Source organism: Xiphophorus couchianus, chromosome 23 (genome assembly GCF_001444195.1).
Source record: "Xiphophorus couchianus chromosome 23, X_couchianus-1.0, whole genome shotgun sequence".
Lineage (NCBI taxonomy): Eukaryota > Metazoa > Chordata > Actinopteri > Cyprinodontiformes > Poeciliidae > Xiphophorus > Xiphophorus couchianus.
The window spans coordinates 291,866-309,064 of NC_040250.1; the positions used below are offsets into that span (position 1 = coordinate 291,866).

Consider the following 17,199-nt stretch of genomic DNA (forward strand, 5'->3'; position numbering starts at 1 on the left):
TCCGGTGAGAGTCTGAGCTCCGGAAGGGGTGTGGCCTGTGTCAATCAACCTGCAGTGTGTCAACATGAACCCATAAAGTTAATAACTGATCAGTGATTATCAGCAAGAGGAAATTATCAGGTCAGATAGTTCTGACGGAAGTACATCAGTGCTGCATGATGACGTCATCACCTCACTTCCTGTAGAACACCAGCAGGAAGTACCTGCAATGTAAAGTGATTTACAGTAGCTCACCATTAACATCAGCTGAAGGCAGATTCAGGTAACAACGAAGAAAGTACCGCCTTCTGGTTCTGGTTCTGCCAGGTCCAGTTCAGAACCAGCTTCTCCTGGTCTGGAGGACTCTGGTCCTCATCGGGATGGGAGGATCAGCAGTGATGGAGGAGCTATGAGGCTAGAGACTGTTCTCCCTTAGTAGGTCAAAGGTCAAAGGCATCATATGCAGCTTCTAAGCACGGTGGTGGAGGGTTGGTGATATGGGCTTGATGTGGAGCAGGATCTCCTCTGATATCCAAACTGTTCATCTTTCCATCAGCTGAAGCTCGGGCCATCATAGGTCATCAACAGAACCATGATCCTGAACCCAGCAACAGATCTACATCAGAATGGCCTAGTCAAAGTCCTGATGCGCTTTTCAGAGGAATGAGCAGAACCCCCAGTGAGTGACTGATGGTGTCAGACAGAAACTGAAGGAGGTTCTACTGGCTAATGGATTAGGAGTTGCACTCAGTTTTTCACTCACTGGTTCTGAAGTTTTTCATCCGTTTAAAAAATAAAAACAAATTGTAGTAAAATTGTTCCAGACCTGTTCTGAACCTCAACCAGAACCCATCCAAAACCTTTTCCAGGTCAGGTTTAATCATAATCACGGCTTTGAGCTTTTCAACCTGAGCAGAACCAGAACCAGAACCAGTCTCAGTCAGTCTGATGGTTCTTCCTCCATCTTGTTCTGTAGTATGAAACTCGCACATTTTCACAGAAAACTACAAACCTGCGGAGCTACGCGTTGACGTCAGGACCCTACGTCACTGTAGAGGAATGTGCGGAAACTTCTGCCTAGTTTTCTAACAGCGCTGACCGTCGAAGGAAAACCTTCCAAGAACAGGAAAGTCTCCAGGAAAGTCTCTGGAAGTTCGGAGGTGAGGAGCAGGGAGTGTGTCGGAGGGCTTGCGGGCCCGGGAGCGGTTCGGTTCCGTGGCTGTGCTGATTTACAGCCGGAGAAAGTTAGAGCAGTTCGGGGAAAATGGAGGCGGTGAGGTGGAGCACAGAGGCGCTGTCCGGGGGCTGATCAGGACCATGGCTAACACTCCGTCCTGGGCCAGGTCCGGGTCAGGCTCCCAGGCTCGGAGCCTGACCCGGACCGCGACTCCACAACTCCACAACACTTGGATTAGAACCTGGGGGAAGTTCGGTTCTGGGTCCCGAACTCAGGGAAAGTGTGTGACCAGAAGTTAGCGTGTGAATCGTAGCAGCTCAACATGGACCGCCTTAAATCAGAACCAGGTCCACAATGTGGCTCCGAAAGAAAAACGTTTTAATTCCATAAAAGTCCGAGTTTTCCCGGATCATTTTGTGCAGAACCTTTAAAGTTTGTGTTCTGATCCAGTCCAGTTAGCCTGGTGGGGGTTTAAAACTGGTTCTGATCGCATTTGGTTGGAACGGCGAAATAGAATAAAAATAAATAGTTGTTTTTTTTGACAACTTCTTTAAAAGATTCATATATAAAACTTTCGGAACCTTTCATCCCTATCTGGGTCCCCCAGTTTCCAGAACTTCAATCTGAGGAGATCAACCCAAAAGGAACTGATGTCACCTCCTTATGTTCTTTATTTTTTACAGAATGAAGGTTAAAGGTCATGGTAGGAACTACGATCACCCTGTCCGGATCAGAACCGTTCCTGAATATGAATCAGAACTTATTCTGTGTGGTCCAATTTCTCTAAAAACAGTGGAACGGCCCTTTACTACAGCTGAGAATCAGACACCGACTTCAGAACCGGATGAAAAGTTCTGTTTGAAAGCTCTGTTCTGTTTGGGTTTGGATGTTTGTGAGATTAAAATAAATTATACCAGATGTGACTTTGCAGGTCCAAACTTTAGCTCGTTGTACTAGAACTTCCTGCGGATTGAACAGAACTTTTCCTTTTCACCCCTGAAGTTCTTTGAGGCGCTGACTGTGGTGCTGCTTCAAAATGGCCGCCGGCCTTAGATCCCATCACCCGATGGGTCGGTCACTGCGTTTACTTTTTAATAACTAGCAGCTTGGCCGTTTTTCCCGTCTGAAACCAATAAATAATATTTTTTGTTTAGAGAAACTTCATAATCAAATTTATTTACTGTTTTTGATTGTTTGCAGGTTTTATTTCAACTTTATCGTTTTAAATATCTTTTGGATATTTAAAATGTTTTCCAGTTGCAGTGTTAAGGCTGCAGTATGTAATTTTTATATTAAAAAATAGCTTTTTAGATGTTAATATTACTATCACCATGTTGTTACAGTTTGTTATGGGACAGATAATCTGTGAAAAGATGGACATCCTCCTTCCTGAGGTGCTATGTCTGAAGAAATGCACCAAAAACCACCAATCAGAGCCAGGAGGAGGGGCTTAGTGCTGCCAGTCAGTCTCATGTACTAACTAACTAGACTTAGCATTCACAGAGAGCAAAGGAAGAGAGATGAGTGGTGCGCATACTTAGACTTAGACTTAGACTTAGACTGACTTTATTATCATTTTCATGCACAGGGTGAATACAGAACGAAATTTCGTTGCATACGGCTCAGGACAATGTTTTGAGCTTCCAATGTTGTGAGGTTACTCCAGAATAAAATAAAATACAGTATAAAATATGGATATAAATATAAATATAGAATATAAAGTGCAGGAATGACAGTAAAATAGAAGTTATTTAGCTATGTACATGTGCAAGGTATAAAGTGGAGACCAGTTTTTGAGAGCAGTCCAGTTAAGAGTTCAGCAGTCTGATGGCAAGTGGGAAAAAGCTGTTTGGGAACCTGGTGGACCTGCACCGGATGCTGCGGAACCTCTTTCCAGAGGGCAGCAGGGAGAACAGTCCATGGTGGGGGTGTGAGTGGTCACTGACGATGTTTCGGCCTCGGGACACGCAGCGCTGGGATGAAATGTCCTGAATGGAGGGAAGGGAGGCCCCGATGATCCTCTCTGCTGTCCGCACCACTCTCCTCACGTTCTTCCAGTCGGAGGCGCTGCAGCCTCCACACCACACAGAGAGGCAGCTGGTCAGAATGCTCTCTATGGTGCTTCTGTAGAACGTCTTGAGGATGGGCGGGGGCAGGTGTGCTCTTCTCATCCTCCGCAGGAAATACAAACGTTTCTGTGCCCTCTTGGCCAGAGACGTGGTGTTCACAGTCCAGGTGAGGTCGATAGTGATGTGCACACCCAGGAATTTGGTGCTGCTGACCATCTCCACAGCCGAGCTGTGATTGACAAGCATGATTGACAGCGCTAAGACCCGCCTCCTGACTGATTGCTTGTGTTTAGGTCGTATTGGGAGAAGTTTTTTTCACAGACTGTCTCATATTATGCTGCCCACAAATGTATATATATATATATAAAAAAAAAGATTTTCTAGTAGTTACATACCGCAGCTGTAAGAGCGCTTTAGAAATTTTGGTTTTATTGACCTTTGTGAGGAAATACTTGCATTATATTAGTGGAAAATTGTCTCAAAATGACGATATTGTCATTTATCTCAATAAGTTGTTGTGGAGCTGCGTTTGACCGTCACATCCTCCATCAGGACGTTTACTGAGTGGAGCAGCTCTCCTGGTTGTGACAGAAGCTCTGAACGTTTCTGACTGTCTCACCGTTTCCTTCAGCCTTGGCGCTGAAACCCGGTGAGCCTTCAGAACCGTAAAGTTCTGCCGATCGACCCTCGCCGTCTGGTCTCTGCAGCTTCCTGTGGGTGGAGCCCGGTCGTCATGGCGACTCAGACCATGTTCTCAGCTGGGATGTATCCTGTGGGCGTCTCTCTGGCGGAGGACGGGCCGTGCCTCAGCGACCTGCCCCGGAACACGCTGCCCGCCCCTCAGCTGGTGATGCTGGCTAACGTGGCAGCGGTGACGGCGGCGGAGGGCGGCGACGGTGGCAGCATGGCTGACGAGAAGGAGATGATGGAGCTGAAGACGGTGGGATGCGGCTACTCTGACAGTGAAGACGAGGGCGTCATCAGGTCAGGAGTCGGTGAGGGTCACTTCCTGCTCCTAGCACATTACCTGTCTCTAACTCACCTGGTTTGTGTGCAGGTACAGCTACGACAACCAGAACCACCGCGAGGTGTGCATCGTGGAGTACCCAGAGTCCCCGAACCCGGCCTCCCAGACCGTCACCATCGGCGGCAGCAGAGAGGATGAGGAGAACCCCCCCACTGAGAAACAGCCCCCCTCCATTAAGCCCCGCCCTTCCACCATTTCACCCCAACCTGGGGTCAAAGGGCTGGCGGACAGCACCCAGAAGAAGAAACCGTTCTGCTGCAAGCCATGCCACTTCCAGGGCCAGAACGAGCAGGAGTTTGTAGAGCACCTGAGCACGCACAGCATCAACAAGATGATGGTGGTGCACCAGGTGGAGGGACGGAGCAAGAGCAAAGCCAAGGAGGCAGAGTCACGGGAGGCTTTGCCAGGCAGGGAGGCGGAGCATGGCGGAGAGGCAGAGCCCAGCGGCGAGGACGCAGCCGCCGGCGTAGACGCCAAAGGGCTGATCAGGTGCGAGCGCTGCGGCTACAACACCAACCGCTACGACCACTACATCGCTCACCTGAAGCACCACAGCAAGGAGGGTGACGACCACAGGTAGGAACACCAAACCTGCCCTGAAGGTCACACCTGTGGGTGTTTGTCTGAGTCCCCTGAGCGTGTACCTGTACCTGTGTGTCTGCAGGGTGTTTAAGTGCACACTGTGCGCCTACACCACGGTCAGTCAGTACCACTGGAGGAAGCACCTGAGGAATCACTTCCCCAGCAAACTGCACACCTGCAGCCAGTGTTCCTACTTCTCTGACCGCAAGAGCAACTACATCCAACACATTCGGACCCACACAGGTACCGTCCTGTCCCTGGTCTGTTCCGATCTTGTCCCTGTCTCAGGTGGGTCATGTGAAGACTGCGTTTCTCTGAACAGGTGTGCGTCCATTCCAGTGTCTTTACTGCGACTACTCAAGCTCCCAGAAGACTCACCTGACCCGCCATATGAGGACTCACTCAGGTGAGTTTGGGACAGAAGGGGACAGGTGCTGATTGGCTCCTGAATCAGTCCTGTTTGAGTAGAGTTGACCCCTCCCCCGAATGAACCTCAGCTTCTTCTTCTAATGTTTTCAGTTTTAACAAGTAGCTCTTCTGGTCGTTGTGTCCTTCAGTTGAAGACATTTAGCTCCACCTTCTCTCCAGGTACAGGCCCAGAACTCTTCACTCTGTGTCCAAAGGACTTTATAGGGATCCATAGTTGAACATGTTTGTTTAAATATGGTGCAGTTGTTCTATTTAAACAAAAGACGTTTGTGATACAAATAAATTGTACATCTTTACTATGGTTTTGACCTACTGAAGCCCCAATTTTTCCACCTATGCAATGCATTCTGGGCCGATAATTTGAGTAGGTTCTGCTAGACGCGGCTCTATAAACACAAGAAGTTCAGTTGTTGGAGGCTGGTGAGGGCCACTAAACATTTAGATGGAGACAAACTGCCTCAAAGTTATACATGAGACCTTTGCTGAAACAAGCTAACATCATCGGCTTGTGAATTGCTGTTTACTACATGAACTAGAGCTAACAGCTTTAGCATGAGTAAAGTCATTGGCAGGAGCTAATGCCGTTGGTAGGTGCTAACGCATTGCTAAGAGCTTAAGCAACATGGCGGTACCTGTGTGATATTTAATTTAAATTTACAAAAACTCAACATCCTACAGTTTTTTTACTATTGGATTTACTTCTGAAGTAAATGTTTCTCAGGAAAAGTCTGTTGTTACAACCAAATGTTGGGTCCCCCTTAAAACGACGGTCCCCAAACAGCAGGGACCCTGCCGGTACTGGCCCGTGGGTTGACTGGTACCAGGAGTTTCTGAACAGCCAGTTTAAGACTTCTGGCAGTAAGTCGCTGGTTGGAGACCCCTAGTTTTAGATGTAGCACTGAAACAGAAACATCTAGGAACACCAGTAGAACCAGTAGGACCAGTACAGGGAGCCAGTCTGGAGCCATTCAGGATGACGGTGGGTTTGATGGTCTTTCTGCTACTAACTGTTGATTTGTTTGTTCTCACTGAAGCTGCCCTGATGGATTAACACGGTAACTAATCTGATCTGTGTGTGTGAGTGTGTGTGTGTGTGCGCTTGTTTATGCTGCATACAGAGGACCACTGTCACCATTTTACCCTCAAATTGAGGTCATTTAGAAAATGTGGATCTTTTCCTGGATTTCACTTTTTACTCTGAGCTCTGCCAGGTAGTTTAGAAGTTTGGTGCGAGTTGCGTTTGGTTAGCAATAGACTAGTGATAGTTAAGGAAAATGTATGGGTAACTACAGTCATGGCCAAATGTTTTGAGAATGATTCAAATGTTAATATTTACAAAGTCTACTGCTTCAGTTTTTATAACAGCAATTTGCATATACTCCAGAATGTTATAAAGAGTGATCAGCGTAACAGCAATTAATTGCAAAGTCAATATTTGCCTAGAAAATGAACCTTATCCCCCAAAACACATTTCAACTTCATTGCAGCCCTGCCTTAAAAGGACCAGCTAACCTTGTTTCAGTGATTGCTCCATTAACACAGGTGTGGGTGGTGATGAGGACAGGGCTGGAGATCAATCTGTCATGATTAAGTAAGAATGACACCACTGGACACTTTAAAAAGAGGTTGGTGCTTGGCATCATTGTTTCTCTTCTGTGAACCATGGTTACCTCGAAAGAAACATGTGCAGTCATCATTGCACTGCACAAAAATGGCCTAACAGGAAAGAAAATTGCAGCTAGAAAGATTGCACCTCAGTCAACAATCTATCGCATCATCAAGAACTTCAAGGAGAGAGGTTCCATTGTTGCCAAAAAGGCTCCAGGGCGCCCAAGAAAGACCAGCAAGCGCCAGGACCGTCTCTTAAAAGTGCTTCAGCTGCGGGATCGGGCTACCAGCAGTGCAGAGCTTGCTCAGGAATGGCAGCAGGCAGGTGTGAGTGCATCTGCACGCACTGTGAGGCGGAGACTCTTGGAGCAAGGCCTGGTCTCAAGGAGGGCAGCAAAGAAGCCACTTCTCTCCAGGAAAAACATCAGGGACAGACTGATATTCTGCAAAAGGTACAGGGAGTGGACTGCTGAGGACTGGGGTAAAGTCATTTTCTCTGATGAATCCCCTTTCCGATTGTTTGGGACATCTGGAAAACAGCTTGTTCGGAGAAGACAAGGTGAGCGCTACCACCAGTCTTGTCTCATGCCAACTGTAAAGCATCCTGAAACCATTCATGTGTGGGGTTGCTTCTCAGCCAAGGGAGTCGGCTCTCTCACAGTCTTACCTAAAAACACAGCCATGAATAAAGAATGGTACCAGAATGTCCTCCGAGAGCAACTTCTCCCAACCGTCCAAGAGCAGTTTGGTGATGAACAATGCCTTTTCCAGCATGATGGAGCACCTTGCCATAAAGCAAAAGTGATATCTAACTGGCTCAGGGAACAAAACATAGAGATTTTGGGTCCATGGCCTGGAAACTCCCCTGATCTTAATCCTATTGAAAACTTGTGGTCAATCATCAAGAGACGAGTGGACAAACGAAAACCTAGGAATTCTGACAAAATGCAAGCATTGATTGTGCAAGAATGGACTGCTATCAGTCAGGATTTGGTCCAGAAATTGATTGAGAGCATGCCAGGGAGAATTGCAGAGGTCCTGAAGAAGAGGGGTCAACACTGCAAATATTGACTTGCTGCATTAACTCATTCTAACTGTCATTAAAAGCTTTTGTTACTCATAATATGATTGCAATTGTATTTCTGTATGTGATGACAACATCTGACATACACACATGAAAACCTGAGGGCAGCAGATCATGTGAAAATATAATATTTGTGTCATTCTCAATACTTTTGGCCATGACTGTATAATGAATGAAAGTCAATGCAAAGTCCTCAGTTGGATGGAAGTACAAGGTTGTGTGTGTTCTGAACATGAACTCCTGCATGAGTGAACCTGTTTCAGTTCTCTGTAGGTTAGCAATATCTAAGAGCAGGAAGTGAGTGTGATGGATCTCTGCAGGATGTCCAGGGGAAGTTCTGCACCAGTGTCCAGTCTGGGCTGATCAAAACCCGGTTGGCTAGCAGAGCCAGTGTGCTACGGATCTGTTAGACCAGGGGTCTCAAACTCCAGTCCTCGAGGGCCGCAGTCCTGCAACTTTTAGATGAGCCTCTGCTGCACCACACCTGGATAGAATAATTAGGTCATGAAGGTTCTGGAGAACTGATCTACACAAGGAGGAGGTCATTAAGTCATTTCATTCCAGTGTTTTGTACCTGTGGCTCATCTAAAAACTGCAGGACTGCGGCCCTCGAGGCCTGGAGTTTGAGACCCCTGTGTTAGACCCAGCCTGACCTGCTGCATGAACTCCTCTACGGACCCCCAGCTTTGGCTCTCTAACATCTCCTCCCCTCTGCAGGTGAACGTCCCTTCAAGTGTGAGAGCTGCAGCTACCTGGCAGCCAATCAGCACGAAGTGACGCGTCACGCCCGCCAGGTCCACAACGGTCCCAAGCCTCTGTCCTGCCCCTACTGCGAGTACAAGACGGCCGACCGCAGCAACTTTAAGAAGCATGTGGAGCTGCACCTGAACCCACGGCAGTTCCTCTGCCCGCTCTGCAAGTACGCCGCTTCCAAGAAGTGCAACCTGCAGTACCATATCAAGTCCCGGCACTCCGGCTGCAACGTGGACCTCGATGTGTCCAAAGTCAAGCTGCGAGTGAAGAAACCCGGTCAGGACGGTGCAGACGACAAGTCGGAGTTAAAAGCAGCCAAGCTGGATGACTCCCCAGCCATGGAGGACGATGTGGACGAGGAAGACGACTCGAGCCCCATCAATCTGTCCATCAGGAGTAGCAGCAGACCCAGCATCAAACTGCCACAGCTGAGTGAGATTCCCGACAAGACTGCAAAGAAACGCAACTCCATGTCTGAGAAGGAGAGACCTGTAAAGGCAAAGGAAGCGGAAAAGAAAGTTTCAACAAGGCAGAAGAAGGTCAAGGAGAATCCTGTGGAGAACAGGGACGGTAAAGAAGTCCAGACTGCTGCTGGGAATACTGATGTCAAAGTGAAGAGACGGGTGAGGAAAGTTCTTACTGGGAAACCAGTTTCCCAGGACCAACCAGAAGAACCTGCATCCCAGGAAACACAACCAGTGGGACCCGCTTCCCAGGAAGACCAGTCTGATCCACAGAGTTCTGACCAGCAGAAATGTAAAGACAGAGACTTGAAGGTGAGTTCCCACAAGGAGAGCAAGAAAAGCCTCAGCAAAACCAGAAAGTCTGAAGCCTTAAAGACTCCAGAACAAACTGAGACACAGAAACCCATCAGTCCTGAGAAGAGCCAGAAAGGAAAGTGGGTCAAAGAAAAACCCGCTAAAAGGAAAGCAGGACAAATTCTGGATCTATCCCAAAAGTCCTCCAAGAAAAAGTGCCTGAAAGCTCCTGCTGCCAAGAAGCTGCTGTCCAAAACATCTTCGGATAGTACCAACGAGTCCAGTCCGACTGAAAAGACTATCAGAGAGGCACCATCCAAGCAGAAAAAGACCAGGACCTCCACCAGGAAGACCTCAGCAGTCGGTCCAAAACCAGATGAATCGATCTCTGAAACCAGTCCGTCCTTAGAGGCTATGAAAGGTTCTGTTCAGCCAGCTGGTTATGGTGAAATGGCTTTCTCCATAGATGGGTTGACCCAACCAGAACCTGATGGTCCTCCCAGCAGACCATCAGAGAAGACGGAAGGTTCCCATCCCATCTTCATCAAACCGTCGGTGCCGCCTCGCCTGCTCCTTCCTGGCCATCGTGGCAGACCAGCCGACGGCGAGGACGACGAGGGGATCCACAGCAGCCACGAGGGAGGAAGTGACATCAGCGACAGTGCCTCAGAGGGCAGTGATGACTCTGGCCTCAACGGTACGGGTGCTGCTCCAGGAAAGCTGGCCAACGACCCGGAGACGCCCACCGAGGAGATCCCCACACCCACCGAACTCAAGAACCACACGTGCATCTTCTGCGACCGCACGTTCCCCCTGGAGACGCAGTACCGGCGCCACCTGAACCGCCACCTGGTCAATGTGTACTACATGGACAACGCTGCACCAATATGAGCAGGTCTTCATGGTACCAGACGGTCTATGGAGGGCCAGGACCGGAAGTGGTTCTGTTGGCTCAGGCTCTGGTCCAAAAGAACTTAAAGTCAACTGAATGTTTATATCTTTGAGTCTGATACGGTTATATTCCAGAGTCCACGGTCCGAAGTTCTGACTGCCGGTTCTGTTGGTATGAACTCCTGACTGTTGGTTCCGCTGATCTGAACTACTGGGCCAGTTCTAGTGGTCTGAACTTCGGACCGCTGGTGCTGTTGGTCCTGACTGGTTTCATGGTGAAGTCATTCAGTGCCTTAGACAATCAGCTGCTTCTGACAGGTTCTGGTTCCTGTCCAAAGGTCCAGTTTACAAGACAGTCTGACGTTCCACTAGCGGTTCACAATGATGATGATGATGATGATGATGAAGCTTCCAGTTGTGTAAATATCTCAGTGCAATAGACCATTTAGTCCAGAGGCCAAAGTGATTCTTTGTTTTATCATGAAGTGAAATGAACTGAATCGTATCCTTCAAAGTAATGCTGAAGGAGGACATTACGGACCGACGCGGTTCCTGATGGATCGACGCGGTTCCTGATGGACCGACGCGGTTCCTCTGATGGACCGACGCGGTTCCTGATGGATCGACGCGGTTCCTGATGGACCGACGCGGTTCCTCTGATGGACCGACGCGGTTCCTGATGGATCGACGCGGTTCCTGATGGATCGACGCGGTTCCTGATGGATCGACGAGGTTCCTGATGGATCGACACGGTTCCTGATGGATCGACACGGTTCCTGATGGATCGACGAGGTTCCTGATGGATCGACGAGGTTCCTGATGGACCGACGCGGTTCCTGATGGATCGACGCGGTTCCTGATGGACCGACGCGGTTCCTCTGATGGACCGACGCGGTTCCTGATGGATCGACGCGGTTCCTGATGGATCGACGCGGTTCCTGATGGATCGACGAGGTTCCTGATGGATCGACACGGTTCCTGATGGATCGACACGGTTCCTGATGGATCGACGAGGTTCCTGATGGATCGACGAGGTTCCTGATGGACCGACGCGGTTCCTGATGGATCGACGCGGTTCCTGATGGACCGACGCGGTTCCTCTGATGGACCGACGCGGTTCCTCTGATGGACCGACGCGGTTCCTCTGATGGACCGACGCGGTTCCTGATGGACCGACGCGGTTCCTCTGATGGACCGACGCGGTTCCTGATGGACCGACGCGGCTCCTGATGGACCGACGCGGTTCCTGATGGATCGACGCGGTTCCTCTGATGGACCGAGGCGGTTCCTGATGGATCGAGGCGGTTCCTGATGGACCGACGTGGTTCCTCTGATGGATCGAGGCGGTTCCTGATGGACCGACGCGGTTCCTCTGATGGACCGACGCGGTTCCTCTGATGGATCGAGGCGGTTCCTGATGGACTGACGCGGTTCCTCTGATGGACTGACGCGGTTCCTCTGATGGACCGACGCGGTTCCTCTGATGGATCGAGGCGGTTCCTGATGGACTGACGCGGTTCCTCTGATGGACCGACGCGGTTCCTCTGATGGACTGACATGGTGTTAGCAGGATGCAAATTATGTTTTTTTAGCTGTAATCTGTCCTCTCATTATTTTAAATAAACATTTCATACCGACCCGACCCGACTCGTCTCAGTGAGCTGCACATAAACCATTAAATGTTTGGTTGCAACTGTTGAGCTGCCAGGTGGGTCAGCAGGTTCTGTGGATCTGAAGGAGGGTGGACGATGTAATGTCCAGGTTTTAGGCCTCCAGTCTGCGTTTAGAACCAGTCCGAAGCCTGGATAACATCCATGTTAGCCTGAGTTCATCCAGATGATGAGGTGGGACTGTTTAAAACTTGACACCAGTTTAAACCAGTTCAAACCAGTTAAGGTTTAAACTGGTGACTGCAGAGGAACTGAGCTGTCAGCAGGAGGTGCTGTTGGCTCAGATGAAGTCCAGGTTTGGACACCCTCCAACCTCTAGTTCTAGTTGATTTTTTCCTTCTGGGAAGTCGGAGTTTCCCAGTTCCGACCACAACTGGAAGGCAGCATGAAGGTGAAAAGTGATTCTGCTTTACTGCAGAAGACCCGATGTTCTGTTCTGGAACGTTCTTAATTCAGATTCTGAGCAGAACCTTGTCTTTCGTTCTGAGAAATATGTAAATAAGGAACCAAGAAGATCTGCAAAAACATTCTTGCAGTGTCTTGCTCCGCTTCGATGCTAATTATACGCATCAGACACTCAAGGAATGAAACAGATTGGTCAATTTCAGTATGCTGATTATTTTATCGAAGCTTGAACAAAACTTTGAAATGGAGTTGAAATACATGTTTTTGAACAACCATAACATTTGCATCACTGCAGTACTTCGGATTCAGCCAGCAGTCCCACGAGCTACTGGCCCTTTTCTGCGGCCAATCCAAGACATGAATCCATGCAGGAACATCAGAGAGGCAGAGACACAAGCAGAACTGTAGATATTGTAATGAAATGTTTGTGGCTGAAAATGACAGGAGAGAAAAACATTTAGTTTGTGTTTTTCAGCCTTTTGAGAGCTGTGGCTCCTGTTTGACTGGAAAGTGAAACATGAAGCTGAATGCAGGTCTGGACAGAGAGACGGAGTTATGAGAGAGGAGCTGTTAGAGCTGAAAAGCATCATTTTAATTATGTTTGTGGCCAAACTGTTGCACTGATGTAGAGAGCTGTTCAAGAAGAACCAAACTTATTTTGAGACTTTGTTTTTGTTGGTCAAACTGCTGAACTGAGTTCAAACCTGCTGAGACCCATTTACTCTGTTTGTTACTTTACAAGAGGCAGAATCAGGTCAATTTCCAGTCAACTGATATCAACGCATTTTTGATCAATAATCAAATGTATTTCGACCAATAAAATCTATCAGAATCTGGTAGCTTGTGTGCTAGCAGAGTATTTATCTGGCTGGTTGTGAGGCAAACCATAAAGTTTAGTGTTCATCCTGGAATGATGCTGATTAAAGACGGGAGCCATTTTGTTCAAGAGGAAATGAAGACGATGTTTTTTTGGGCAGTTTGCCACCTTGAGATCATAAGACATAAACACACATATGATATATATTCTAGTTAATTTATGAGCAGCGACGGCATAGGTACTTTGAAAAGTAATTTGATTACTCAATGAAAAAGCCATCAGTTAGAAAATGTGCATCTTTCTTTTCCCTCCATGGTTTGTCGCTGGTGTTAAACCAAACGTAACTCCCCAAGGAAAGAGAAGAAAGCAACAATGTGTGTTTACTAAAAACATTACAAATATTAACACACAGTGACTTGGATACATAACTTTAATCTGATTATTGGATTGTAAATAGTAACGCGTTACATTACACGTTACAAGGGGTCAGAGTAGAGTAACGCGCTGATGACGTCACTGTTGGACATTTCTGCTCCGACTCTTCACTGTCAGGTTTCCGTTGTGTTCATGTGGCCCGGAGACACGCGCGCATTCCGCCAGCAGAGGGCGCCATTCAGCTGCTCGGTTCCGGTTCGAACTACATTTAGTTCCTCAGAGGATGAAGCAGAGCTGCAGGTTGCTCTCCACGCTCCAAGGATTTCCACACATCTGGGACCAGGCTTATTATATTTTTATTAAGTAAAAATATATAAGTTCATTTGATTTTTGTTATCCTAATAAGTAGATTTGAAGTTAGTATTATATTGTACTTTAAGATCTTTAGGCTCTTTATTGGGGTCTGTAAGTCTTGGTTCATTTTCTGACTGTGATATAATCTTTCTAAGATTAACAGCCTTTAGAGAATCAACTTAATTTTCCTGGGTTTTATTTCCTCCTTTGTTTCTGTTTCTTCTCCTCCAGCTGCTCCTGCTGTTCATTCAAACTCTTTCTGCTCAGAGAGAAACTGCTGCCTTACATTCGGTCATAAAACATTAATTATCCAGGAACCAAAATATTCTTTATTGGATCTGATCTGCTGGTAGCAGAAGATTCATTCTGTAAACATGGAGTCGTTTGTGTAAACAGTGAGATCAGGACAAAACAAACAGACAAGCAGAACCTGCAGAACCTGAAGAACCTGCAGAACCTACAGAACCTGAAGAACCTGCAGAACCTACAGAACCTACAGAACCTGTAGAACCTACAGAACCTAAAGAAGCTGAAGAACCTAAAGAACCTGCAGAACCTAAAGAACCCGCAGAACCTAAAGAACCCGCAGAACCTACAGAACCTAAAGAAGCTGAAGAACCTAAAGAACCTGCAGAACCTGCAGAACCTGTAGAACCTAAAGAACCCACAGAACCTACAGAACCTAAAGAAACTGAAGAACCAACAGAACCTAAAGAACCTACAGAACCTAAAGAACCCACAGAACCTACAGAACCTGTAGAACCTACAGAACCTAAAGAACCCACAGAACCTACAGAACCTAAAGAAACTGAAGAACCAACAGAACCTAAAGAACCTACAGAACCTAAAGAACCCACAGAACCTACAGAACCTAAAGAAACTGAAGAACCAACAGAACCTAAAGAACCTACAGAACCTAAAGAACCCACAGAACCTACAGAACCTGTAGAACCTACAGAACCCGCAGAACCTGCAGAACCTGTAGAACCTAAAGAACCCACAGAACCTACAGAACCTAAAGAAACTGAAGAACCAACAGAACCTAAAGAACCTACAGAACCTAAAGAACCTGTAGAACCTACAGAACCTAAAGAACCCACAGAACCTACAGAACCTGTAGAACCCACAGAACCTACAGAACCTAAAGAACCCACAGAACCTACAGAACCCGCAGAACCTACAGAACCTAAAGAACCCACAGAACCTACAGAACCTGTAGAACCTACAGAACCCGCAGAACCTACAGAACCTAAAGAACCCACAGAACCTACAGAACCCGCAGAACCCACAGAACCTAAAGAAACTGAAGAACCAACAGAACCTACAGAACCTAAAGAACCCACAGAACCTACAGAACCTGTAGAACCTACAGAACCCGCAGAACCTACAGAACCTAAAGAACCCACAGAACCTACAGAACCCGCAGAACCCACAGAACCTAAAGAAACTGAAGAACCAACAGAACCTACAGAACCTAAAGAAACTGAAGAACCAACAGAACCTAAAGAACCTACAGAACCTACAGAACCTAAAGAAACTGAAGAACCAACAGAACCTAAAGAACCTACAGAACCTAAAGAACCCACAGAACCTACAGAACCTGTAGAACCTACAGAACCCGCAGAACCTACAGAACCTAAAGAACCTACAGAACCTAAAGAACCCACAGAACCTACAGAACCTGTAGAACCTACAGAACCTAAAGAACCCACAGAACCTACAGAACCTGTAGAACCTACAGAACCCGCAGAACCTACAGAACCTAAAGAACCCACAGAACCTACAGAACCTAAAGAACCTACAGAACCTAAAGAACCCACAGAACCTACAGAACCTGTAGAACCTACAGAACCTAAAGAACCCACAGAACCTACAGAACCTGTAGAACCTACAGAACCCGCAGAACCTACAGAACCTAAAGAACCCACAGAACCTACAGAACCTAAAGAACCTACAGAACCTAAAGAACCCACAGAACCTACAGAACCTGTAGAACCTACAGAACCTAAAGAACCCACAGAACCTACAGAACCTGTAGAACCTACAGAACCTACAGAACCTAAAGAACCCACAGAACCTACAGAACCTAAAGAACCTAAAGAACCTACAGAACCTAAAGAACCCACAGAACCTACAGAACCTGTAGAACCAGACGTCTCGATCATCTCCTCAGGTTGTTATGGTTCAGAACGTTTAGCTATGATTAAGTTTCTTGTTGTGCTTTCAGTCGACTGTATTGGTTTGATTATTTGCTTATTTATTGGATAATAATATCAGCCAAAATAATACAAATGGTCATTTAATGAACAAATCATACATCAGATTAACAGTAAATACATAAATACTTCCTACTTTAAAAGGTTTGTTAGGGCTTTCTGTATGTTTTATTTTGAAACGTTGATGTATTTTATGAATTTAGAGGTCAGAGGTCATTTATGCACCAGACACAGACCTGCAGCCAGGGCGGATCTAGACGGGGGCCAACGGGGAACCAAAGAAGTTATACTAAATAAATGTCTTATGTTAATACTCAGTGGTGGTTTTTTTAACCTTCACACTTTAACTTTAACAATGAATTAAAAATTCTAGTGCTGAACTTTTATCTGCTGTATGTAGACAGAACCAAACTTTCCATCTGCCAGGGATCCTGGATCTCTGGAGACATCGTTATATCAAATGATGAGATCCTGCTCTATTTTGTTTTTGTTTCGTTCTTTTTAAAGTGTTGCCATGGAAACACGCCAACTACCCCGGCCCTGGTCTGGAAGCAGCCTCCAAACCTAACTCCTTATTTCTATAAATGTTTTGGTAATATTCTGTAAAATACCAGAATGTTCATATACTGTTATACTTTTAGCTGTCTGAGGAAAATTTTAATTATTAAATATCAGGTGTTATGATCAGTTACTCAGTACTAGTAGTTTACTAAATACTTTTTACTCCTGTTTAATTAAACGTGTTTAATGTAAACTAATGACAGACAGACAGACAGACAGACCCAAACAAGAGTGCATGTCTCCTCTCTCTCCTCGCCCTCCTTCCTCTCAGCCTACTGTAGAAAAAATACGAGCCGCTAGCGCCGCAAAAACTCTTCGGAGGAAAGAAAAAAAAAAAAGAGTGCTTCACTACTCTGGCCTGGTCAGCAGGTTCTGATTGGTTTCAGGTTCTGTCTGGGTCTGAAGGTTCCGGTCCGGTGATTGAGCTCAATATGAACAGAAACA

General features: G+C 46.8%; 3 protein-coding genes across 5 annotated transcripts; 2 read left to right on the forward strand and 1 right to left on the reverse strand.

Annotated features, from left to right (window-relative positions):
- Positions 1-26: 26 nt before the first annotated feature.
- On the forward strand, positions 27-11,994 carry rest (RE1-silencing transcription factor). Of its 2 annotated transcripts, none has more exons than XM_028009631.1 (6): positions 27-1,139; positions 3,857-4,209; positions 4,283-4,828; positions 4,917-5,077; positions 5,157-5,240; positions 8,673-11,994. In XM_028009631.1, exons 2-6 carry the CDS (start codon positions 3,959-3,961, stop codon positions 10,355-10,357), a joined length of 2,727 nt encoding a protein of 908 aa, XP_027865432.1. In that variant the 5' UTR covers positions 27-1,139; positions 3,857-3,958; the 3' UTR covers positions 10,358-11,994. The 2 variants fall into 2 exon arrangements, with proteins under 2 accessions (XP_027865432.1, XP_027865431.1); XM_028009630.1 differs by having other exon boundaries at positions 29-1,139; positions 3,933-4,209.
- LOC114139608 (uncharacterized) lies at positions 10,807-11,953 on the reverse strand. Of its 2 annotated transcripts, none has more exons than XM_028009638.1 (2): positions 11,900-11,950; positions 10,807-11,835 (listed from the first exon to the last, which is right to left on the reverse strand). In XM_028009638.1, exons 1-2 carry the CDS (start codon positions 11,914-11,916, stop codon positions 10,836-10,838), a joined length of 1,017 nt encoding a protein of 338 aa, XP_027865439.1. In that variant the 5' UTR covers positions 11,917-11,950; the 3' UTR covers positions 10,807-10,835. The 2 variants fall into 2 exon arrangements, with proteins under 2 accessions (XP_027865439.1, XP_027865440.1); XM_028009639.1 differs by having other exon boundaries at positions 10,855-11,749; positions 11,900-11,953.
- A 1,762-nt stretch (positions 11,995-13,756) lies between the features above and the next one.
- LOC114139587 (proteoglycan 4-like) lies at positions 13,757-17,175 on the forward strand. The gene is made up of 3 exons (XM_028009610.1): positions 13,757-13,879; positions 14,384-15,337; positions 17,161-17,175. Exons 1-3 carry the CDS (start codon positions 13,757-13,759, stop codon positions 17,173-17,175), a joined length of 1,092 nt encoding a protein of 363 aa, XP_027865411.1.
- The last annotated feature ends 24 nt before the right edge of the window (positions 17,176-17,199 follow it).

What these genes read in the sequence shown, in the direction of transcription:
- rest (XM_028009631.1), top strand. Translation starts at nt 3,959, where the DNA reads ATGGCGACTCAGACCATGTTCTCAGCTGGGATGTATCCTGTGGGCGTC. An exon ending in GAAGACGAGGGCGTCATCAG is followed by an intron (nt 4,210 to 4,282) that starts GTCAGGAGTCGG and finishes GTTTGTGTGCAG; the next exon opens with GTACAGCTACGACAACCAGA. An exon ending in ACACATTCGGACCCACACAG is followed by an intron (nt 5,078 to 5,156) that starts GTACCGTCCTGT and finishes TTCTCTGAACAG; the next exon opens with GTGTGCGTCCATTCCAGTGT.
- LOC114139587 (XM_028009610.1), top strand. Translation starts at nt 13,757, where the DNA reads ATGACGTCACTGTTGGACATTTCTGCTCCGACTCTTCACTGTCAGGTT. An exon ending in CATTCAGCTGCTCGGTTCCG is followed by an intron (nt 13,880 to 14,383) that starts GTTCGAACTACA and finishes CAGTGAGATCAG; the next exon opens with GACAAAACAAACAGACAAGC.